Below are 25704 nucleotides of genomic sequence, written 5' to 3'. Positions count from 1 at the left end.
GACTTCCACAGAAATGCTTCTAGCAGCAATGTTCTTAATGCCAAGAAACTGGAAACATCCCAAATGTCCATCAACGGCAGATGGGTAAACAATTATGTGATGTATCCACACAGCGGAATACTATTTACCCATGTAAAGGAATGAAATATGTACAGATATGTGTTACAAGAAGGAGGCACCTTAGAAGCATTATGCTAAGTCAAAGAGGTCAGAAGCAAACTATCACACAGTGTATCATTTCATTGATGCAGTGTCTGGAACACAGAGACAGACAGCAGCTCAGCGGCTGCCTGGGAAGAGGATGTGGGATCGACCACAGAAAGGGTGATGGCCAAGTTTGAAACTAGATGGTGGTAACGGCTGTACAACTCTACAAATTACTAAAAATCACTGAATCGTACACTTGTTTTGTTTTTTAAGATTTTAAATAATCTCTACACCCAACGCGGGGCTTGAACTTACAATCCTGAGATCAAGGGTCACACGCTTCACCGACAGAACCAGCCAGGCGTCCCCGAGTTGCACAATTGTGATGGGTGAACTGTAAGGTTTGTAAATTATACCTCGAGAAAGCCACTAAAAATGTGCCATCGGCCCAACTTTTTGATACCCAGAAAATTAATACATAGGCTCTCCACCTCCAGGCTGGACCAGGAGCGTCCAAAACGAACTCTGTTTCTCAATCTGAAAACCCAGACTAATGCCCTTCATGCCAGATGGGGATTGTGTCTCCACTAGAACCAAAATGGGTTTGAAAAGACATGAAGGGAGTCCCTGAATTCTCCTTTAATTGAGTGCAAAACTCCCGTACGTATTTCAGCCTTTGTATGTGAAACGCAGGAAGGCAGGTTCCCCAGGGAGCTAGAACATCACGGAGGCCAGCACACAGCATTAACCACAGCTGCCCCCGCGGGCTGGGTTCTGCCTCCAGACTGGCCCAGGCCTTCCACGTCTCCCAGCCTCAGGCTTCTTCCAGAACTACCCAGGGCCTGCTGCAGCCCTGTACCTCCCAGGAGGAAGGATAGGAGGACTGGCAGAATCCCAGCTTCTTGCCAGCTCTCCTCCCCGCTCTCCCCCACCCCCTCTCTGTCCTTCTCTGCTGGCCGGAGGGCAATCCCAGACCTCTTTTCTCTGCAGGTGCGAGGCTCTCAAGGAATCCAGAAGTCCCGAAGCACAAGGTTTCACGGAAACAGAATTTGCCCAGAAAACTCAAGACTCTCTGGAAAGAACTCCTTGGAACTGGGTGTCAGTCTCTTTTTGAGCTTATCGTTAGTTTCGGATTATCTGCAGAGGAAGCACTTGGGGCGGGAGGGGGAGTACCAAAAAAACGCCAAAAACACAAAGAAACATTTTTCTTCCCAAAATAACAGAACTCCATAGCTAGAAGGGATTTCTGAGATCAGCTAATCCAACACTCTTACTCTACAGATGGGGAGTCTAAGGTCCAGGAAAGGGAAGCAGGCTAAGGTGTTCTAAATAACTGAGGGCAGGGCCAGTGGGCCTTTAGCTTGGGCCGTAAGAAAAACACAAACACTTTCCTTCTTCTGCATGAGGACTGCCATTATGCTTGGGCCACCGGCCAGCAGGCTGTCCAAGGCTTAAGGGACACCGGCTCCTGCTCCAAAATTCCACCCGGGCTCTTGTTGGCTTGTCCATCTCTGTAACCATCAAGCCATCCACTTCAGTCTGTGCCTGTTTCCCATGGCGGAGGATGGCTCATGCTATCGTGGTCTAAGGCGAGGACTCTGGAGTCAGGCAGAGGTCAAAGGTCATCTCTACTGCAAAGTGTTCGTATAACTCGGCCAGGATGGCAACCCTTGGTGGCTTACAAAAGGTGTCCCTGGAACCCAGCAGGTCGGTTTTGCTGTGTACCCAGGAGTTCAGTACGTTTGCTGTTTTAAACCAATAGCATAAGGAAGAGAGAGGAATAAAAAAAACAAAAAAACAAAAGACACCCACAAAACCAAAAAAACCAATAGCAACTGTGAGAATGGCAAGGACTCCTGCAGGAGGCGCTCTCGCCTGGCCAACGGGCCCCAGCATTGCTATGTATGGATTTCGTCTGGTTGTTCCTGGGCACACAGACCCTTTCGTGTTGGGACAGACCGCAGGGGTCTGGCCTCTTCACCAAGCCAGGCTCTGTCCCATCAAATCCTTCCAAGAGGACCACGTAGCCTTTTCCTCCAGCGGGGCAGGGTTTCTGATTCTAGAAGGCAGCCCTTTCCACAGTGGGCCAGTCGTAATTGTTCGACAGGCTTTCCTAATATCAAGCGGAAGTCGGTCTTGTTCTCTTTGGGCAAACGACTTCTACAGGTCTTATTCTTATCTCCCCCTGCAGGCTTCTGTGAGGATAAGATGAGGCAAGAGATAGGAAGGGGCTTGAAAAGAGAAGGCCAATCCAAGCGTAAGGTATTATTTTTTAAGGTAACAAATACATGCAATGTAGCTTTTCTTTTTTGATACGGTTATTCAATTGGCAGCTTAAAGAAAACATCAAAGCCCATGCATCTTGATTTCAGCTATAAATAGCCTGTTGCTATCCCAGAAATGTGGTCTGACTAATCTGAGAGCTGGTGAAATCATAGTTGGTTTATATTCATTTTCTACTGCTATGTAAGAAATCACCATAAACTAAGTGGCTTAAAATAACCCTCCTTAATTACCTCCCTCTTTTAGGTCAGAAGTCCAGGTGGCTCCTTTATGGAGGGCCTCACAAGCCCAAAATCAAGGTTGGACTCTTATCCAGACACCCTGGGGAAGAATCTGCCTCCCAGCTCACTTGAGTTCTTGGCAGAATTAACTTCCTACCAGTTGCAGGACTGAGGTCCTTGTTGGTTGCTGTTGGCCGGGGGACGGCTGGGCTCCTAGAAGGCCATTCTGCCATCTTTGCATATGGCTCCCTCTGCCTTCCAAATCAACAAACGCATGTCACATTTTTCTCATGCTTCAAATCTGATCTCCCCTTCTGTCCTCAGCCAGGAGAAAACTCTGCTTTCGAGGACTCATACGATTACCTTGGGTCCCCCTGAATAATTTCCCTTTTGCCATAAAGCAAAACGTTGTCATGGGAATGATACCATCATATATTTATGGTTCTCCCCCCCCCCCCGCCCCGTACTCAAAGGGGAGGAGCTCATACAAGGAAAAAGGTCACTGGGGATCACGTTCTTGGAATTCTACCTGCCACATGGTCCAATAATCATAACTGGGGGATGAACACGGATGCCAACAATATCTCCCTGGAGGGAGGGCCTCTAGTGGTGTCAGCATGACTCAGGTCTCTGATGTTCATTATCTCTACCTGTAACTTGAATTAAGAAATAATTGATTATATACAAGATGGCCTGAAGTTCTAAATAATCTTAACAATTGAAAATGATGGGGTAGATCCGACAACGTGAAATGTAGGAAAGGTAAACGTAAATTCATCTTCCAAGCGCCTCCACGTATACAGAACGGGGTGGAGGGGAGAGGTGGTTAGACGGTAGTTCACAGAAAAAAAGATCCAGGGCTTTTAAGAGGTCCCAGGCTCAAAATGAGAAACAACATCAATAGAAAAAGACTGTCCTCACCATCAACCTAAAACAAATTTGTCCCTCTTATAACATTTTAAGTTTTGAACGCTGTCCTCAGTATAAATGCCCCCGACTCTAAGATCAATTCCTTATGCCACTTGGCTATGAGATCCTTCCTTACCTAGTACTCATCTTTCCCTTTGCCCACACTAGTTGGTAAATGTCGCTCTCAAAACATGACAGAAAGAACTGAGAGTGATGGCTGCCATGTGATCTCTTTAGCAAAATAACAACATACCGGGGCGCCTGGGTGGCTCAGTCAGTTAAGTGTCCAACTCTTGATTTCAGCTCAAGTCATGACCTCACGGGTCGTGAGATGGAGCCCCGCATTGGGCTCCACACTCAGTGGGGAGTTTGATTGAGGATTCTCTCCCTCTGCCCTGCACACCCCCCAAAATACATAGATAAATCTTAAAAAAAAAAAAAAATAACAGCATACCTAGTAATGAAACCTGAAAAGGTATAATCATGCTTCATATTGTGTGTACATCTCCAAGATGATTGGACATTCTAGAAGTGACTTAGAAAACTCAAGAAAATCAAGACTAAAATTCTTAGAATTTTTAACAGAGGGCAGGAGATGGGCAGAATAAGAGATAAATTTATAAAAATCAATGTTCCCCTGTATGCGAGTGAAAAGAGGGATAAAGAAAGATATGATGAAATTAAGCAAAGATTTCTTAGCCACAGCACCTAAAGCATGGTGCATAAAAGATGGACAGATTGGACCGCCTCAAAATTAAAAACTTCTGCACTTCAAAAGACACCATAAAGAAAGAGAAGAGGTAAGCAGGGGACCGGGAATCAATACTTACAGACGTGTGTACAATATAACCAGAAGATACAAAGAATTCTCACAACTCAGCAAGAGGACAAAGAGATCAAGTGGTTTAAAAACATATGTATAATGTAAAAACCACCTTACGTAGCAAAACAATTTTTAAAAACACCTAGTGATACTAAGAAACATTAAAAACCCATATGACGATACTTAGATACTTTTCTGACATAACTGAAAGATATTCAAACATAACTGAAGATAGGGATAAACAGAAAAATATCACATATTGTGTACATGGCTATTCTTTCCAAACTAACTCGAAGATATTAAGGCTCACCGACCAAAACCCTAACCGTTTATAATATTTTGGAACTTGACAAAATGATTCAAGTTCATTTGAAAAGAAAGAGAAGAGCTAAAATATATATACTTATAAATATAAAATATATATATAAAATGATGTGGACCTTAGCTGTATAAATAGAACTCAGGACAAAGCTATAATCCTTAAATAACATGGCGTAGTTATGGGCATAAAGAGGAGACCGAATAGACACTTTGAGGTAGTTTGGTAACTCAGAATTTTAAACGAGGCAGAGCAAACATCACAAGCTGGTGAGGGAAATGGCTCGTTACTCACTAAAAAATGTTGTGCCCACCGGTTACTTAGAAACAAAAGAAATCCAATATTCTCTACCATCCATAGTTTCTGTGGGTGTTCCTTGCTCAGAATTGCACACTTACGGTAAGCCCTCCGGCTACACAGCTGTCAATCAAAGTATCTCCCGCCTTCCCGGGGGCGGGCACAGGGCTTGGGCTGGGCAAAATAATCAAGCTCACCGGTTGCAGTAATGGACTCAAAGACTGACATGGGATCCAAATGGGATTCATCAGGGTCCCTTGAAGGAATGGGACCTATGGTGTTGAGAAAGATGGGGAGGAGGTCTCTCTTCCTCCTGGACCAGGAGTCACAAAGCCATGGGTGTGGAGACCACCCTTGCAACAATCCCAAGAAAACCCATGCAAGAAAGAAGTCAACACTCAGAAGGAAACGAAGCCATGATAGGAGAGCAGCCTATCGCTGACATCTCCCTGTCCAGGCCCCGGAGTTGCTCACTGAGCGAGCTAGACTCAAACAGGTCCTCCTTCTGTTTATGTGAGTTTGGGTCTGGCTTCTATCACCTGTAACCAAAAATGTTTCTGTAAAAACACTCAACCTACTCAGTAGTCAAAACGTTTACCAAAGAAATTTAAAATGTTAAACAGAAAAATGAAACAAAATAAACCGCAATAAAATATAGTGAATATTAAGCTGAACTTGAAATGGTGGGGACTTTCTAAACATAAAAGTAACAAAATGGGCAATGACAGTTATAAATAATTCACAGGAGAGGAAAATCTAATAGCCAATAAACACAGAAAAATGCCCAGCCTCTGAGTAATTAAGGACATCCAAATCCAAGAGAGATACCATATTGACATATAAAATTAATATTTTTGGGGCGCCTGGGTAGCGCAGTCATTAAGCGTCTGCCTTCGGCTCAGGGCATGATCCCGGTATTCTGGGATCGAGCCTCATATCAGGCTCCTCCGCTGGGAGCCTGCTTCTTCCTCTCCCACTCCTCCTGCTTGTGTTCCCTCTCTCGCTGGCTGTCTCTATGTCAAATAAATAAATAAAATCTTTAAAATAAAATAAAATAAAATAAATATTTTTAACAATAATACTTAATCTTGGTGAGGATGTTGCGAGGCGAACATCTCATAAACTGCTAGTGAGAGCGGGAACAATATTTCAATGTTTCAAGAATAATTTTAAAGTATGTGTCATCTAATTATCTAATTATCTAATTATCCTGCCTCCTGGAAACTCTCCTGGGGAAATAATGAGAAATACAGTAAAAAGTTATGTATAAGCAAGTTCATGGCAGATTCATTTTGAATAGTCAAGGCTTAGGTGTGACTTAAACATTTCGTAATATGCGTATGTTACATAAATGATGGGATACTTGTAAAGAGAAGGTAAGTCCGCTCTTAGAGTGTTTCAGAAGAATGTTCCAAGAATACACATGATACAATGTTTTTTTTTTAAAAAAAAAAAGCAATCTTTTTTTTTTTTTATAATAACTGTCGTTGTTCACAAAGTTTTCTGATAAAAACTGCAGATAAAAACTTAGAAACCATGGGACTTTTGCTAGCTGTGCCCTCACCCGGCAAATCACCTTCAAAGACTCTTGGGTCAATTATATCTCACCTGCTTGCAGTAGTTCCTGAGAAATTAGGAGGTTCTCAAACTTGATAAGCAGTTGATTAAAACCGCACTTAGCACAGCACAGGGCGGAAAGGGGCGGCTGGGTGTGAAGGTGATGGAAGGGGAGTTGGAGGTGGGGGGAGGAGGTCATCCAAAGGTTGAGAAACAACTTATGTGAATTGCTTTTGTTCAGCCTGAAAAGGCATTTCCATTTAGTTCTTCAGCTTAGCGCTGGGCCAAAGTCCCCCGACAATGGTAGAGCGATTGTACCCACTTACATATTCAGGTCCCATCCAGGCAAGTGGGAAATTCCAAAGAAATAGGCATAATCAGTTGGATGTACTGTAATGCGGGATGCTTTTAATGAATGTGCAAAGGTTGTATGGATCAATTGTCCATTTGATTAATTCCTCTGGCAGGAGAGAATTAAATGTACTTAGGTTACACACCAGGAAAGGCTGAATGCTCTTTAAAATGTGATTTTCTGTACTAAGGCCAATTTTTTTTTTTTCCGGGCAAAACATTTCCTGAGATAATAATGGAAGTCAATGAGAAAATGGAATTTTACATATAAATATTCACTACATACCACTTTGTCAGAAAGCATCTAAAGTGCAAAACGAGGTCAAGGTCTATATAGTATTCACATTATTTGCAGTAAATCTGCCTTTCTAGTTCTTATTTGCATTGTTCCATAGAAGGGGTGATAAATTCCTGTTTTAGAGATAATTCCCTGTCAAAGCTTTACCCTCTCCCTCCCTAGAAGGCTTTCAGCATTGTGTACTAGAGACTTCTAAATCCAAATGAGGCAATTATCTTCTTCAACCCTTGGGTGGGTGTGAAGACTCAGGGAAACGAAAGTCTTGCACTTTTTATCACTTGGAATGATCTCATCTGATATGTCTGCAGAAAGGAAGGAGATGTATTCTGATAGGTATAGGGAAGCTGGGATACATACTCAAGTCTCAGAAATCATTTCACTGGGGGCGCCTGGGTGGCACAGCGGTTAAGCGCCTGCCTTCGGCTCAGGGCATGGTCCCGGCGTTATGGGATCGAGCCCCACATCAGGCTCTTCAGCTATGAGCCTGCTTCTTCCTCTCCCGCTCCCCCTGCTTGTGTTCCCTCTCTCGCTGGCTGTCTCTCTGTCAAATAAACAAATAAAATCTTTAAAAAAAAAAAAAAAAAAGAAATCATTTCACTGAATTTGCTCAAGGAGTGAACTGCTGGAATGCCTATCATGAGCCCAATGTGATGAGCCCAACGTGTTGTTGTGTCCCGCGGGGTAGAGCAGTGAGCAGATCAAAGCCAATGTTACCACGGAACATACAGTCTAGGGAAAGAGACAGACATTAATCGAATTGCTCAAATATATAATAGCTTCATTATTCTGTTGCAAGTGATGTAAATTCCCAAACTATTAGCTTACATTCCAAGGCTGGCAGAAAAACTGACTGCCAGCGAGAATCCTGGACCAGATTTCCTTCCTGCTTAGGGATGGTGTCTTACTGAGAATCACCATAAAGACAAAGACACATGAGAGGGTCCACTCCGAATGAAGTTTGAGGTGGGAAAACTTTTCCTCTGACCCACATCGAATGAGCGCCTCCAATGGATTGATCCCGAGTGAAGGCCAAGTACAACCCTAGGACGCCCAAGCCCCCTCGAGACCTGCTGTTGCCAACACTGTCCCAGCCGCAGAGAAATTCGCATCTCTCTCGGAATGGATGTTATCTGCCTTTCGTCCTAAGCTGGGGCAGGGAGGAGTGCTGGTCCCCAGCTCAGAGCAGAAGACAGAGTAGCTGTTCCTCCTTCCTTGGCAGCCAAGGCACAGAGTCCTCAGTCCATCTCCAGAGTCAACCTCTTCGATTCTATTCCTACCATCTGGGTCTTCAATAGTCAACCACTATTCATTCATTTGACAGATACTAATCTCAAGGTCTACTAGGCGCTGGTGACATAGCAACAAACAAGACAGACAAAGCTCCTTGGCTGCAGAGAACTTCCATCCAAAGGGGAATGCAGCCAGCAAGCACGCAAGCAAGGTCTTTGCAGAATGTGGGAGATGTTAGGAAGAAGATACCAGAGGGAACCATCTGGGTTATGGTTGTGTGTGTGTGTGGTGGGTGAGGCTGGATTTTAGTAAGAGCAGTTACGGAAGGTGTCCTCAGAACTGAGGACAGAATGAAAAGATGAGAAGAGGACTGTGGAACAGCGAGCATGAGAAAGGCATTCCAGGCAGAGGGACAACCCCCCCACCCCCCAGCCGTGTATAGAAGGCTCTAATTTAAAGGGATCAAGGAACAGAAAGGAGGCCGGGGGGCTGGGGCACAGGGACTGAGGTGTCGGGGTGGTGGGCAGGAACTGCTAGGTCCTACGGGGAATTCAGATATTAGTCTAAGTGCAGTGGGAAGTGAGTGGAGACAGTGACGTGGCCTCTGTAGGCTCCCACAAAAAAAAAAAAAAAATACAAAAGTAAACACGGAAAGGTTTGAGGGGGACTCTGGGTGGAAGATCCTTCCAGACTGGGCAGGAAAATGAATTAAAGACATGAACGGCATGGGGGCGGGGAGGAGAGATGAACCCTGAGGTCTTATTCTATATGATGTGGGGATTTCCCCCCATCCCAATTCATCCCCTGAGCACCGTGATTATAATTCCACTCAGCTTTCCTTGGAAATACATCTGAGGATTTGACCCGAAGCCTCCAGGTGGCAACACTTACAACAGGCGAGAGAAAATGAAAGATGGCACCATTCCATGTGGCCATCCCAACCTTCCACAATTTATGACGATGTCTTCACCACCTGTAAGTCACTTATGTAGAATGAGCCAGCCATTCAGGTACACAACTCAGTTTGGAGAAGAAGGGATTCAGTGCTCAATGGAATCATGAAGGAAAAAGGTGCACACTCTTCGTAGACTTTACAGAAATCTCAACAGACTTAAAACAGCCTGTCCTTGCTCTCCTTTGTCCAAGCTGTGCTGTCAGATAAATCTGCATAAAATACAGTTTTCATCGTTTTACTCCTCTGATGAAAAATGTTCACAAGTTTACCACGACGTAGTGGATAGACTGCACATCGTACAGGCAGACTCCGACCCACCTTTCCAGGCTTGGAACCAACCATGTCCCCCCAAGTCAAGAGGGTACCCGCTCCTCCCAGGAACAGGTCTTGGGTTTTTCCATTTCCGTGCCTTTGCACGCCAAAGTCCATTTTCCAGAAGGCGTGTCGGTAGTTCTTCAGAGCTTCTGGGGATCCTAGACCACTTTAACAAGTGACGGGTGCCGTAGACCCTCTCACCAGAAACAGTGATGCGCACAGATTTCTGTACAATTTCACGGCACCCTGGCAGTCATTCTAACCTACTGAAAAGCTGCTGGAATCCTACACTTCCCTTCCAGGTCCGGATCGGATACCACCCGTTCCCTAGTGCATTCCCAGCCCTCTTCTTCCCATGGCGGGTGGGATCCCCAGGGCTCGGAGGGCTTACGGCTAAGTCACTTGCTTGGAAAATCGCGGCAAATGGCTGTGAGCCCTACTTTATACTATGGCCCTGCAAGCTTTCCCCTTGTGCTATTTAAATTTTTATCGACATATGTCTTATTTCCCTCACTGGAACTGGAGTCTAAGGGCAGGAAATGTCTTGGTCACCTTTGTATGCCCGGTGACTACTTCAGGGACTAGTGAGAATTCATTCCTAAATTAATATGAATGACAGAGACTACGGTTCTCCAAAAATTGTAAGCTCCTTCACGGCAGGGACCACCCGGCTTTGATCTGATTTCTAGAATGAGAGGTGCTCAAGAAATGAGCCAACCGACTGGTAAGAAAATAGTAACTGGGGGCGCCTGGGTGGCTCAGGCGGTGAAGCGTCGGCCTTCCGCTCAGGTCATGATCTCAGGGTCCTGGAATCGAGTCCCGTGTTAGGCTCCCTGCTCAGCGGGGAGTCTGCTTCTCCCTCTCCCTCTCCCTCTCCCCCTGCTCTGGCTCTCTCTCTCTCATTCGTATAAATAAAATCTTAAAAAAAAACAAAACAAAAGAAAATAGTAACAGGATCGTCTACTGAGCACTTACTATACTCTGAACTCCTAGGAGCAGTATCGTCTTTTGTCCTTACAAACCTCATGTGAGGTGTGAGTTACCACCTCCATTCCACAGATGAGACAACCAAGAACAAGAATTAGGTCAAGTGTTTCAAGGTCAAGGAGCCGGTATGTGTTAGAGCCGGTGTGAGAATCCAGGTGTGTATGACTCCCTAGTAGTTCCTCAAAAAGAAAAAAAAAAAAAAAAAAAAAATCACAGCTCATTGATTTGCTCTGGGGTTCGTCCTGAGAAGGGCCCTGCCCTACCCCCTTTCGGTTTTATTTTTATGAGTGTTGTGCAGTCAGGCCCAACCCCTACAGCTCTATGCACAAGTAGCAAGTGACGGGTGGCCTTGACCCCGGCTGGCCTGAGGCTGACCGCAGTCGGGTTCGCCGGGAGGGGCTGATGCCAGCGCTCACCTGTCCGTCAGAGGCGTGATCACCAGGCGAGGCGTATTTCCCAGGTACTCGTAGGAATACAGAAACTGCGCATCACAGATGTTGGCAAAGCAGTGCTTGGCCTCATCATCCCAACGATGCCGCAGCTGGGACAGCCAGAGGAAGGCCTGAGCGCTGTCCACCTAAAGGGGGGGCAGGGTAGCGGGGGTGAGTCGCTGTCCAGCAGGAAGCTCGGGGCCTGTCGGCCACAGGACGCACAGGGCTTTGGATGAGCTGGGTGTTGTCTACCAGTCAAGAGCGCGAGCTTGGCCCACCGCGGCGCAGATAGCACGAGCTGCACCAATGACACTCGTTCGCTGGGAACAGCCACCATGACTCCCTCCCGGTTCTCTGGCCAGCACAGAGGCTGGGACCCCCATGTTTGAGCTGCATGCGAGCGTCTCCCTTATGCCACCATTCGTGGTGTAGCTGTCCCCCAGGAGGGACCCTCTGGAAATGCCCGGGCCTCACCTTCTGAGCGATCATCTTGGCCACCACATCCCGGGCGTGCACGTCGACAGTGCAGACGGTCATGACCTTTTGCCGGTCGCCTTGGGAGAGCGGGCCGATGAGCATGGTGATGAGCGTTTTGAGCTGGGCCACCTGCTTCCTGTAATAGTCCTTCATGGCGTTCTCGTAGCCCTCCTCCAGCCTGGCAAATGCAATGCCCACCTCTGTGGTCCACCAGATCTGAGTGCAGGTCAGGGCCACCTGTGGCAACCAGGAGCCGCTCAGTAAAGCCATCAGCAGGACTGTCTCCCAAACCGGCCCACGCATCCATCACCCAGCGAGAATCAGTGTGGAATCGAGTGGGTGACGTAAGCTCCTTCCCTCCCTCTTCCACCAGCACTGACTAAGCGAGCCACTTGTCTCCATTTCCTTGGAGATGGGAAGTGGTTCCAAGTGGGGAAAGCGCTTTCTGCTCTTGAAAAAAACGTATTGTTTGGTTGCAAACAACCAAAGAGTTGTTCTGGTCAATGTCAGTGGCTTTTAGAAATTGCTACACTGAGCTGTCCAGGTTTACTGGCCAGGCTAAGCATCTTTCCTGTGCTCGGGAGGTTAACAATATGCTGAGTGAGCACCTCAATAGCACTCAGACTTGGTTCTGTTGTTCTTGAACTTCTTGCGGTCTGCGCATTCTAGCTTAGTGAGCCACCGATGATCATTTGTGGCATATTTTTCCTTGTCCGTAAGACTTTTGCTACATATATTTTTTAGTTCTTAAAACCTATCACCTTGAAAAGCCCACTCCTCAGGGTCAAGGTGAATTACAGCAAAATTCGACATGGTCAGCAAGATTTGTGGTTTTCAGAGGTTCGAAATAGATAAATGGAAAAAGGATTCGAATGAACATTTCTTCTGTTTGCCGAGAAACTGAATATAGAAAAGGCATAATTTTGATTATTCAGGGTGGAGAATTTAGATACATTGATCATCTGTTGTATCCCTTGATTTGGGAGACACTGCTCTCGAGATCTGTCCCAAGAGCAGAAAGCAACACATTTTCTTGCCTCAAAATTCTCATTCAGGTAAACAAGGAATCCTGACAGGAATGATTCCCTTTGTGAAAAAGAGAAACCCGTCGTAGAAATGTACCCTTCTCTCATTTATCTGATTTCGCCTTTGGGTTAGACATACCGTTCTGCCTGCCCTGTGATCTTGTTGGGAGGGTTTGAATGTGATATGCCAACTACACAGTTAAAAGAATACTTCCCTTCAGCAGTAATGACTTCCTCCTCGTTTCTTCTATTTGTCTACACCCACTGCCAAGTCTACACTCGCTGCGAATATTTTCCCACCTCCCTCTCCCGTCTCCGCCCCCTGGTAACATGACACCACGTGGCACTCCACTGAAGCAGCCGCACCAAGTTCACGGACGCCCCTCAGCCTCTTTATTTTGCTTCATCTCTTCCGAGCGCGTGGCATGACTGACCTCCTACCCACTACCGACAGTTTCTTTTTTGGTTTCCATTATGACCATTCCCTGGGTTACCTTCTGTCTAAAAAGGCACCGTTTCTCATTCTGCTTTACTGGCTCCTCCTTGCCGACCCCGTCTTCCCATGACGCTCAAGGATTTGTTCTACGCCCTCATCTCTGTCTATGCGTTTTCCAAGGGTGGTCCTCTCTAGTCCTACGGCTTCAATTACCAGTAGACTTCTGCAACCCCCAAGTGTACCAGCGCCAGCACTGTCCCCCTAACAGGGAAGGCAGGAGGGTACACTGCAGCCAGAGTCATCAAACAATTCTCGTTAGTTTGCATCTTTCCCTCATCGCTCTCCTGAGAAGCCTGGAAAGGATTCAGATACATCTCGAAGCAAGTGAGACTCCCTCATGGGCTTCGTAAGAACTGGCTTTGAGTTTCCTCTGCAGGACGCACCTGCTGCCTCTCCCTCCCTCCTCCCCTTCCTCCTGCTGCAACCACACTCAGTTCCTCAAACACAGGATGCTCTTCCTTGCTTCTGAGCCTTCCATCATGGTCCTCCCCATGCTTGGCAGCTCTTCCCCTCCATCTTTAACTTGTTTGCTCCTACTTCAAATCTCAGCTTCTATGTCGTATCCTCAGGGGGGTGGTCCCCGGACCCTACTGGCTAGCTTTGTGCTCCCAGAGTACCAGGTCTCATTGGGAAGCGACTGACTTCCACATCAGGCTGTAAACTTCGGCAGGGCAGGGTTGGGATGTCTTATGATGTCTCGTTCCCTGTTGGGGGTCTCCTGTGCTCAGCGAAGATCCTGGCACATGCCAAGCAGGCTGGCTCAATGAGTTGAACGGTTTACATTTTCTCCCTACAGTAGCCAGTGAGGGTAAAAATGGCCAGCACTTGATTCTCCAAGGTAATGGTTGGAGTGGGTCATGGCTGACAATTCCCCCGTTCCTTCTTGCTGACCCCCTCACAGACCAGCCTCTCCTAACTGTGAAGCACATAGTGAGTTTGAGGTCAGGTGTTTCTTGAAGGCTGAAGGAAGAGGGAGGGAGGGAGGGAGGGAGGGAGGGATGGGAGACAGACAGACAGACCTAGTGAAGGACAGGGGCTCACAAAGGTCCTGGTTAGAATACCTGAGCTGGATAGTCGAAGAGCCACTGTTCCCTTGGCTTTTCTTCATAGGCAACTACACCTTCTGTCATCCCATGCCTCACTGTGGCCCTCATATGAGCAAGCACACGGTTCAGCCATATTTCTACCTGAAAAAGAACTCTGAGTGAGATGCTGGGTTCTGAAGAAGGTATGATCACTCACCCTGAGGGAATGAAGAAAATGTACAGCCCCAATGGCTGCCAGAAGGCACAGGGAGCCATTTTGTTTCTGGACCCAGGACAGTGATCAGTGAGAACGAGGCTCTATTAACAAGAGGTGGACAGACCCACTTGGAACACAGAGGACACAGTAGCAGGTTAAGGGAGGCTTCATTCAAGGAAGTCTTAATCTGGGTTGAGCAAGATCAATAGGTCAGTGGGTTCTCGCAAGCTTGTCCACACAGAGGACGGACAGGTCAGCCAGAATTATATTTTCCAACTAAATGCTTTCTGGTCTACCAATGGACACATCCCGAATCAAACCCCAGGGCTCCTTTCTCATGAAACTAAGAATGTCTGATCATTTCCTGGAATTAGAATTGCTTTCCAAGAAGCACGTGGATGAAGGTAGACTGCTGTAAAAGATCTTTTCTCCGGGTAGGATTTTGGACTCGATTAGAAGCCCCAGGGACAATGGTTTGTTGGATCACTTAGGATAATAAACAAAGAAGGGCTTACACCTTAGCGGTGATGGGGAAGGACAGGAAGGAGGTTTGAGGAGGGAACCATCCCATGTTTTGTGCTTCTTGAATTTGCACACGGGAGACTTAGAGGTGGTAGTTCTTGGGGTAGTTCTTGGGGTGGAATGGGATCTGGCTTTCCCAGGGCTAGGGCTGTGGGAGGAAGGGACTCTGAGCTGTATTTGTACAGAGAAATGACATCTCGGGAGAATGGCTGCTTTCAAAGAGCATTTTCTCCAGGGGAAGATGTCAGTGTGCCAGATTCCCCTGGGAGGGTGCCCCGAGGGTTGTCATGTTAAAGCCTCACAGTGCTGCGAATCATGTAAAACTCCTCTTCTCGTTGACTGGGGTGGTTGTTAATGTGCATTGTATTCCTCTCTGCACAGGGCTTTGGTTAAGAAAGACACATGGATATTGACGTGTTCTTTCCGGGAACAGGAGAGAAGGGACTAGGAGCTTCTCCGACGTCGGTTCAAGTCAAGAGAAGCTGCCAGTCCCAGGACACAGAGAGCAGTTCCGACCCAAGGTCAAGATGGCCATCCTGAAGGTTGAGGCTGCCTGTATTTGAAAGCAGACACTTGAGAGGAAAGGGGATGAGGAGGGAGGGAAAGGGACTTTTACTCTACCCGACCGCTGCAGTCACAGGGCTCGCTGAAGGCCACATACTCTCCTTCCTTGCTGTACATGCCGAGACTTATCTTGGTTGGTTGCTCACTGGCGTCCAGTTGGAACTGCATCTTCGCCATATTGTCAAAGAGTTTGGAAAGATGGCGTTGGACCTACAAAGGGAAACCGCATCAAAGGACTGGAGGACGTGTCCGGGAAGATGCCCATTAGTGCCGTTCATTGGTCTACTGTGTGACAGCCATTAGAGAGTCGGATACCAAACATTTAGAGGGAAGCTTGCGGGAACGATGGCGGTATGAGGTCAGAACCAGCTGAACTGGGTACGAGTGGCCAAAGGAATATAAAATTGGTGGGAGTCGTGGAGTAGCCACTACCCAACGAAGCCACAAAAGTTTGATTCATGTCTGCTCGATCTAAATGGGAACAGACTGGAGAAAAAAAAAATGATGGTTAATTCATAAACCCTCTTCCTCAGGAGATAGTCAGAGGATAGTGGACAGTCTGCAGAAGGGTAGTGGTGACAGTGGCCTGTGGAAGTAGTCACCCAGCTGTTGGAACCATTGCGATGCAGTAGACCCACATCTGGAGGATCCAGGTCAAGGCAAGCACGCTCACCCCAGTCAGAAAGCCTGGCCACGCCAGGCCTTTTCCCTCGCGTGCTGTCTCACGATACAGAGGCCCTTTATAGTAACGCCCCGGGGGAATGTTCTAGGAGGGTTGCCGGAGAGCCACACCATGGTCCTCAGGTGAGGGAGATGGCGGGTTGGAGAAGAAAAATAAACAGAAAGCTGCTCTTTGGTAGAGCTTTTTTGAGATACAGGGACTTCGGGCTGCTGGTACCCTGAGTTGTAACCCTAAATCTACAACAACCAGCTCTCCAGCTTATGAGAGGAGAAGTCCCACGTGTGTTGAGGTGAATTGTGACGGTACTTGAGATCCCACCCACAGTGACTTGGGATGAATACCTTGATGGGATGGACCCTTCTTTATCTGAGAGAGAAAGAGAGAGGGTGGGGGAGAGGAAGAAAGAAAGGAGAGGGACGAGAGAGAACGGGAGAGAGAGGAGGGGGAGAGGAAGGGAGAAGCTTTAATAAAGGAAACAGAAGTAATTATGAAAAATGCCACCTTGTTTTCAATTAAATGAGAGAGACATGAACCCTACAATTATGAGGTGAAGATGGATTGACAGTGGCAGGGAAATCATGTAAGGAAACAATGAATAGTAAAGGACGGAATGAAAACAAACAAATTCAATATGGCGGACGAGCTTGAGAACCTACGGAAGAATTTCAAGGAAGAGGGATAAGAGATGAAAATCTGTACAAATATACGCAAATATATATGAATACGTGAAGGTAATGTATACAGCACAGAGAAGATAGAATCTCAACTTACAGAGACATGAAGGGAAAAAAATCCAAATAAATGGAACAGAAATATTATTTTAAAGCATACAGAAAGAAAAGTTCTTTCGAGATAATGCAAGCCCTGGTTTTCAGATTGGAAAAAAAGCCTTGTCATGTGTTGGAAAAATGAACAAAGTAAGTATATAAACGTTTACAAATTTTCTAGAATTAAAATTTAACTTAAGTTTTGATCTCTACAGAGATCCAAATAGAAATTAGGCTACCTAGAAAGGTTTGGGGGACAAAAAAGCGGGTAGACCTCAGAGAACATCTCAGATGATGTCTCAGAGCTACATCTGAGGGGATTTGAGAGGAAACTACTGTGACCCATGAATTTCAAACTCAACCATTTGATCACGCACCTGTAAAAACAGCTGAGAGTCGCAGATACAGAAAGAATTGGGGGTTAGCCTACCATGCTTCATGTCTCGGGATGGTGAGGAGGGGGGAGCTACTTACAGATCTCAAACCAAGTGACAAATAAATAAAAAACATTTAAGAATGAGTAGATCACGTATAAAGGGTCTGGCAACAATCTTGGACTTTTCCTATGCATGTAATTAATGAACATACAGTTACAAAACGGAATGTTAGTGTGATAAATAGTTCACCTCCACCATACCTGGGCTACTCTGGAATGATTTCCATCTATAGGAAAAAAAAAAAAAAAGAGGGGGGGGGGGCTTTAACTCTAGGGATAATCTCTCTCTAGTACTTGTTTCTCACCAACAAACCCAACACACCAGTTCAGTAAGTTGGGGAGTTAATGACAAAGACAGAAAACTAATGTGTGGGTGCCATCTTTTGGCTCCGTCGAAGCAGCTCTCATCCGTCATCAGTGGCGATGCCCAAATCTAGAACTTCTATGCAGGGAAATGGGGCAATATCTAAACCGACCACATAGCACTTACTCTTGGACCCAGAAATCCCACTTTTAGGAATGTGCCTGGAAGGCAGACCTCCAACAATACAAAACCCCAAATTTATTCAATGCCGTGTTATTTGGAATTGCAAAATAGCATAAACAACCTCTGGCCAAACTATGGTATAGTCCCATACAGTGTCTGCAGGGGTATTAAAAAAAAAATGAGGGAGATATCTTTCAACGGACAGGGAGTGATTTCCAGGACCCATCATTACAGAAAAAAATAGCATTCGAGTATATGTAGCACGGCACCTTCTGTGTGAGAAAAGAGGGTCAATAAGAAAATACATGTGTGCAAACATAAATACACATCCGATCATGTTTGCAAAGATAAACCAGAAATGAGTGGGACTGGGTGACCTACAGGGAGGGGTCGGGAGGAACAGGAGGAGGAGCGCTGCCCACATTCCTTTTTGCACAGTTTGACTTTCGAATGCCACCTATTCGAACAATCCAGTCGATGAGGATGGGAACAAACCTCCGAAACTCAAAGCAAAGAGAAACAAATGAACTTGACTATACTTCAAATGAATAACGAAGTCACACGGAAGGGAGCAAAGAACTCATCCAAGTCACTTCTGAACACGGTATTTTGGCTGGCTGTCCTCAGAGGAAAAGTGGAGAACCAGAAAGGAATCTTGAAGTCTTGTTACGGTGAGAAGTGAGGTGAGCGAGAGGACGCCGCAGTGGAGACATCAGCCCTCCCTCCTGTCAGTCACTTGGGAGCCTCAGACCTTTGGTCTAGGACAGTCACTCCGCAAAGTGTGGTCCCCGGCCAGCAGCATCACGTGGGAAACCCTTAGAAATGCAAATTCTCTGGGTGTTATACGCAACTAATGAATCATCGAACTTTACATCAGAAACCAGGGATGTTCTGTATGGTGACTAACATAATATAATAAAAAAAAAACATTAAAAAAAAAAAAAGTTAGAGACCAGAAAAAAAAAAAAAGGAAAGAAATGCAAATTCTCCAGCCCCACCCGGACCTATAGAACCACCTCAAACTCTGCGGGGAGGGCTCAGAAATCTGCCTTTTCGCAAGCCTTCCAGGCAATTCTGACGCACCGGAGCTGCCCAGTGACTCTCCAGTTTGAGAACCATCGTCTACAGGTCCAACTACCACCAGTGCTCCAATTAGTTACTCTAATAATACTAAGGAAAAAATAAAAAACCAACCTGGTAGCACAGTGGCTACTTTACAGATGAGGGAAGTTTGTCAAAGAGAAGGGACACCCAAGGCTACCTGGCTAACGAGTGGCTAGAACCAGGGGCTAGAACCCCAAATTTGGAGCTTCTCATACACACGCTTTTCACAAAAATCACAAAATGTCGAGTTAATACAACCTTCAGTCTTCTCCCCCGCGGAAATTTTAGCTATAACTTTGGACAGCGATGGTCTGGATCTCTCTTCAGAATCAGATCAAAGGCGTTCCCTATAAAGGCTTAGCGCCCCCTCCACCTTCCCCATCCTCAAAATTTCCTCCTTTAGGGTGCAGTGGCCACTGATGGGCAGGGGGCACCCTGAGAAGCATAACGGTGGGCACTGAAGATGCTGGCGGGAGCGCGGGTCCGAAATTCACATGCTGCCAGAGAGAGGAGACATCGTGGGGAACCTGAAACCCTCCCCACCGGAAGTGCCCCCTGTCCTTCTGGACGTTTCCACGAGCGCTCTCTCAGCTCACCTGTTGTGGCACTGTGCCGTTGGAGAGGGTGTCTAACAGGTCAGAAGAGGACAGAAAGTAAAACCGAGGGAAGGCAAGCCTTTTGGTATCCAGGTACTCGGCCAGGGCCTTCTCACACAGGTATAACCTGGGGGCACAGACACAGAATGTCCTGATTAAGCTGGCTTAGACCCCCAGGTGCACAGACACGACCGAAATGCAGACGGATACAGCACATAGAACGTATGCAGAATTGGTGCAAGAAACACTTACAGGTATTTGCAAATATACACACCGGTACATTTCCACCCAAGTAAGCACTTCTAATGTCACCTCCCATTACTTTACCCGCAAATCAAAGCACACGCACAGACACACACTCGCTCGCTTGGACAGTTAAAGCAAGGCTCTCGGAGCCAGAATCGGAGAAAGGAAGCGTCGCCCTCCCCGGGACAAAAAGGGGTGGCAGCAAGCAGACCGTCACCTGCTCTGAAGATCTTCCAGTTTTTCGTAAAGACCTGGTGTGTTGGTGGTTTCCACTACATTGGGATTCTTTTGGGCAGCATAAGCTAGCTCTTTAAAGTCAATGTCAATGCCTTCGAATCTCTTAGAATCCTGAAAGAAACACGTGGGGAAAAATGAACTATAACACCCTCTTGGACTCGGAAGATCCCTTGTGTAACAGGTCCGAAGCAGACACTGGTTCTGGGGAGGTCCGAAAAGTCAAAGAAGGAAATATCCTTAGCTTGAAAGAGGAGTTCCTGAACATTTTGGTGGTGAACCCCCTTCCTGTTTTGAAAAATCATTGAGGGGGGCAAAGAGCTTTTGTGTACGTGGGTAATATACCCATCGATGCGTCTCCTCTGTTGCAAGCTCAAGTTGAGAAATTTTAATAATATTTGTTAATTCATTCATTTTTCAAAAAGACTTATTTAGTGTTGGAGAGAGAATGCAGGGGGAGGAGCAGAGGGAGAGGGAGAGGGAGAATCTCTAGCAGACTCCCTGCTGAGCACAGAGCCTGATACAGGACCCAATCCCACGACCCTGAGATCATGATCTGAGCCAAAATCAAGAGCTGGATGTTTACCCAACTGAGCCACCCAGGTGCCCCTGTTAATTCATTTAAAAAAGTAACAATATTAAATTATAATATTAATATTAAATTAATATTAAATGGTAACATAACATGTTTTTATCTGAAATAATTGTATTTTCTACAACAAAATAACTCAGAAGGCAGCCTTGTTGCACTTTTTTTCCCCCTAAGATTTAATGTCTGACTTAGGACATGACCAGATTTTCTTTCCTGCTCTGCATTCACTCTGTTGTGACATCACGTGTCCAGAAGCCTCTGGAAAACTCCCCTGTGTGTGCACGGAAAAATGAGAGTGAACAAAAAAGGAAATAACATCTTAGCGTTATTACTAAGACAGTCTTGACCTTGAGGCTCCCCTACGAAGGTCGGGGTCCCAGAACCATGCCTTGAGAACCGTTGGCGTAAAACACGTACTTCCTGCATCGGGTGAACAGCGGATCCAGTGCTTCTCCTGGGTCCGTGCAAAAGCTGATGTAACCAAAGTAAGATGTTCTTCAGCAAATGTGATGTCTAATTAATTAATTATCATCATTTCCCTCAAACACACAACCGCGCAATAGTGTCATTGGAATGCCCGGGACAATAACATATGCAGGCGTGAGCCCAGTACCTGGCCCCTGGTGAGAGCTTGTGGTATTATTATTACGTGACAATAATCATTAACAGCAATGTGCTGTGTGCACTGCTTAATTACATCCCTGAAGTGGGGACTGGTACTTGTCCCAGTTTATAGGAGGAAACCGGAACACGGAGAGGTTAAGTAATTGGCCCAAGATCCCACAGCTACAAGTGGGAAAGCTAGTCCCTCTCCCAAGAAGATTTAAAAATAGGAGGGCAGGGTAAATTATGACGGCTCCGTGAGGCATTCCGTTCCAGGGAAAGATGAGAAAGCATCAAGGTTATAGAGGTACCGGAAATACGGAACACAAATGCTCCAGTGAAAAGAACCGGGAAGAAAATCGTAATTACACAGCGAGCAATTATGTAAAAAATATGTATGTATGTGAAGCCAAACTGGGAGACATTCATAATGAATGAAAAGAGTTACTAGTTAGGGTGTAAGATTACGACCGATTTTACTATGTTTTTAAACTGTTTCTGTGATTGTACTGTTAATATAAAGAAAATAAGTGCACCCCCATACTTCACGCATGAACCTGTGCCACTGTTGAGAAGCTAATGATACTAATTCTTTCTGATGTGTGGTTGAAAGTTCTCGAAAGCCTCCTTTAGAGTCTACAAAAGCCTCCACTTCTGCCCTCACCTTCTACTTAAACCCGCTCTTCCTCAATGCCTTGCGCTGGAGAGAAATAAAATCTGGCTCATTTGATTTGGCCTAATGACAACATCTCTCTCTCTCGCGCTTTAACTTTTAAGTGGGGCCAGAATGACACATGACGTTTGGGAAGCAAACTAATTTGGAAGCAAAGAACTTGCTATACTGAAGGGAGACAAGAGAACGTCTACAAAATCCCCCCCCACCAAAAATTTTTTTTTTTTTAAATGAATTAAGAGTCACCGAGAGGTGGGTAAGCTAATGGCACATTAATTAGGACAAATTAGAAGGGGCAATCAACCACTGGGAAGGTAGTAATGAGAAGAATGCATATTTTCGTGAAATTCGTTGTTTAGGATGGAGCGGAAGACTGCTGTGGAGCACGCGGCACAGGCCAGAGGTGCTACAGAGAGGCTCCCTGCTGAGAAGGAATCTGCATTTGCCTGGAAACAAGGCTCCCTTCAGTGGCTGGCTGCATTCTGATTATCTGTGGAGCAACTCAAGGGTAGCTGCCTGACTTTTGGAGGCTTGGAAGGCCCGTGTTTGTGGGAGATGCCTTAGAGTGAAGCCAAGGCAGGCAGAGAAGGAAAGGTCTAGAAGATTCGGGAGCTGGGGGCTCCTCCCTTGACCCAAGTAAGGGAACAGAGAGAGCAGGATTTCCTCGGCAGGTACCTGGGGCAGCTGAGCCCGGATGTCCTCGGAGCCAATGAATATACTTTCCAGGTGAGACCACGTGCGCTGCACGTGAAACCAGGCAGAGATGACGGCATCAGCCGTGGACAGCTTCTTCTGCCAGCCAGACACGTCCTCCAGGAAGAAGGCGATGTACTTGGACATCATCAGGTTCTGCAGCTGGACTTGGTTGTCCTCCAGGACCTCGATGAGGTCCTCGTCTGACTGCAGCTGGGGGACATTGGTCCGCGGGTGCGGCTCGTACTGGAATTCCCTGCCAGCCCAGGTGCTCTGCAGCTCCTTCAAGGTCTTCTCCATGGCCATCTCTTTCACGGCTTTGTCCACAATGCCCCGGACCTCGTCCTCAAAGTGGTGCAGCTGGAGCTGCAGGAGATGGGCCAGGGTGGCATCCTCGTCCACGGTGAAGCTCGCGCCCGTGGCCCGCATCAGCTGCCTCCAGTGCCGCTCCCGGATAGCCGGGTTCTGCAGCTCGGCCACCGCCCTCAGGGAGGTCAGGGTGTTCAACACGGTGCTCTCCAGGCCCGTGAACGCATCCCAGGCCCTGACCTCCTTGTCAAGGTTCCGGATGTGCCTGGCAAACCGTTTACACTCCCAGTCCAGGGCCTCCACGTTGACCTCCTTCCAGGGGGTGGTTTCCCAGGCACGGATGCTGGACGTCACCATCCCGATGGTGTCCCAGAGCTCCTTCAGTTGGCACACCTCCTTCCTGCATTGTTTCAGCTGCTTGTAGTCGGGAACGTTGACCTCAAACAAGCCAGCGGACTTGGAAATGGAGGCCATGGTAGATTCCATCCGCTGGATCTCCACGTGCCTGGCATCCAGAACTTGGTGAGGGTCAATGCTATCAAACCTACAAGACACAACGTGTTACCATTGTGAGTACAGCGCTCAATGGCTCATCTCCTGGAATCACCCAAGTAATCCTGGCTCAAATCTTCTAAGTGCTTAGTATTTTAGCAAAGAGCAGTCATTATCACCAAAGCCTGGGAAGAAAAGGGACTCAGGGTAGGTGGGGGTGGGGTAAGCATGGCCAGCTGGAGAAAAGGCCATTCGAGGGGAACAGCATGCTTGGATCTTCTCTTCCCATCTGAGAAGGTAAAATGATTCCTCTCGTTTTCCACCGTCCCCAGCTCCCCCATCCAGGTGTAGAGGGGACCACCCCTTTGTTGAAGCTCCCTTTAGATTCTGCCTTCACTTGTTGGCTTCTGGACTGCCTGACACAAGAGGGCATGGTCATGTTACTATTGATACTATAAAGCCAAAGCTCTGGCCAGAAGCTTCGAGTGGCAGGTGGTCTGTAAGTGAGCGATCTGGCACTTAGAAGCCCAACCCTAGACCCAATCTAGCTTTACTCCCTCTGGGGCACTGGTTCTCAGTCTGGGTGGTATATTAGAATCTTCTGGAAGCCTTCAACAATCTCCATGCACAGGCTGCTCTCCAATTAAATCAAACTCTTTGGGGGTGAGACCCAGGCAAAGGCATTTTGCTTTCAAGCTCTCCGGGTGGTTCCAATGGGCCAGGTTGGTGTCCTTGACCCTGGTAAAGCTCACACTGGTGGCCTGTACCCCCTTCAGGTAACAATACCTTCTGAGTTTGGGAATCACGGGTAGAGGACCTTGAGGACCAACCACAAAGCCCTCAGCAAGGCCCTGTACAGTCACTGTCCCGTTCTTTCACTATGTCCTCGAGTCAGCTCCTCATCTTCTTAAGTCCCTCAGCCAAGTTGTCCTTGATCTCCCTTTCCCCCGCTCTGGCCTGCTCCCTCCTGCATCCTGGCTGGCCTCTGGTTCTGGACCCAACCGCTATAGACACTGTGTCTAGCTTTACAGCTGTAGTTCACACTTCCTCACCCTCTTCTCTCCAGTGCTCACAGCACGACCCCACTGCACCTGCCCCTCACCTGCTTTACGGTGCTACCCCTCCAGACCTGCGTTCCTGGCATAGCCTCTCCTCCAACACAAGGGCCCAACACGCAGGGGCACCTGGCTGGCTCAGTCGGTGGAGCGTGCGACTCGTGATCTCGGGGGTCGTGAGCCTGAGCCCCATGTTGGGTATACAGATTACTTAAACATTAAAAAAATAATAAAGAACCCTACATGCAAAGGAACCCACATGGGCAGAACATTTCTTTGGTCAGGAGCGTGCAGAATCAAGGTATTCAAGGAGCCTCTCGTTTCCCTCCCCTAATCTCCTTTCTCCCCATCAGTGATCTCAGGTTTCCTTTCTCTCTGTGCTAGGAGGGTTAGATATTGGGGCATCCTGACTTCAGCGTGGATACTATGTTCCTCTAAAATCAGAATAGGGAAGGGGCGCCTGGGTGGCGCAGTCCATTAAGCATCCAACTCTTGGTTTCCACTCAGGTCATGATCTCAGAGTCATGAGGTTGAGCCCTGCCTGCATCAGGCTCCACGTTCAGCATGGAGTCTGCTTGAGATTCTCTCTCCCTCTCCCTCTGCCCCTCCTGCTCGTGCTCTCTCTCTCTCTCAAATAAATTAATCTAGAAGAAATATAAAATCAGATTAGGGCATCATGGGGTTCATCATCAAGGGGAAGGTTGAGCGAAAATGAATGACTGGAGAGTTGGTCATGTCCTCCAGTCTACTGCGCGTGTCTGCACATGTGTGGGTATGTACATATGCGTATGCTGGTCGGGTAGTGGGGTATGGAGGGGAGGAGGACATACAAAGTCCCTTTCTTGAACTGCCTCTTCTCTCAGTTGTCTTTGGAAATATTTGACTTGACGGATGGAAAGTAATCCTAATTAAAGTCATTTACCTGAACTGCTCGCCACTTAAGCCTAATTACCATGCGACACAATAACAGTTATGCATACCATTAAATTAGTGTCAGATTAACGTTGACGCTTGCTATGTGCGATTCTTGCTTGTTCCATCTAAATAGTTTTTGGCTCGTGTGCTACGGTTCTGCATTTACATATGAAGAGAATGAGACTGAGCATCATGGCACATCTTCGCTGTTCGCCAGCTCCGGGGAGTTCCAGAACGGAACATGAGGTTGAAGTCCTCAGAGCTGAAGACGGTCCTTTGTCCACGTAGGCAAGGCACTTTGTTCCCCAGGAGAGCAGTGGAAAAAGAACCAGAAGGAAAGCACTGTAATATTTTCATGGCCCGTGGTCCAG

General features: G+C 47.0%; 1 protein-coding gene across 1 annotated transcript in view; it reads right to left on the bottom strand.

The window, feature by feature from the left end:
- Window positions 1–25704, bottom strand: part of DNAH9 (dynein axonemal heavy chain 9) — a 312417-nt gene that overhangs the window by 208025 nt on the left and 78688 nt on the right. Inside the window, exons 20-26 of the mRNA XM_040630049.1 lie at window positions 22545–23415; window positions 19985–20115; window positions 19522–19648; window positions 15507–15659; window positions 14183–14308; window positions 11598–11837; window positions 11109–11269 (exon numbers count right to left, since the gene is read on the bottom strand). Coding sequence (XP_040485983.1) covers window positions 11109–11269; window positions 11598–11837; window positions 14183–14308; window positions 15507–15659; window positions 19522–19648; window positions 19985–20115; window positions 22545–23415 — 1809 coding nt within the window. The remainder of the gene's footprint in view (window positions 1–11108; window positions 11270–11597; window positions 11838–14182; window positions 14309–15506; window positions 15660–19521; window positions 19649–19984; window positions 20116–22544; window positions 23416–25704) is intronic.

This window comes from Ursus maritimus, unplaced genomic scaffold (assembly GCF_017311325.1).
Source record: "Ursus maritimus isolate PB19 unplaced genomic scaffold, ASM1731132v1 scaffold_14, whole genome shotgun sequence".
NCBI classification, from domain to species: Eukaryota; Metazoa; Chordata; class Mammalia; order Carnivora; family Ursidae; genus Ursus; species Ursus maritimus.
This window is presented reverse-complemented; position numbering and strand designations above follow the sequence as displayed.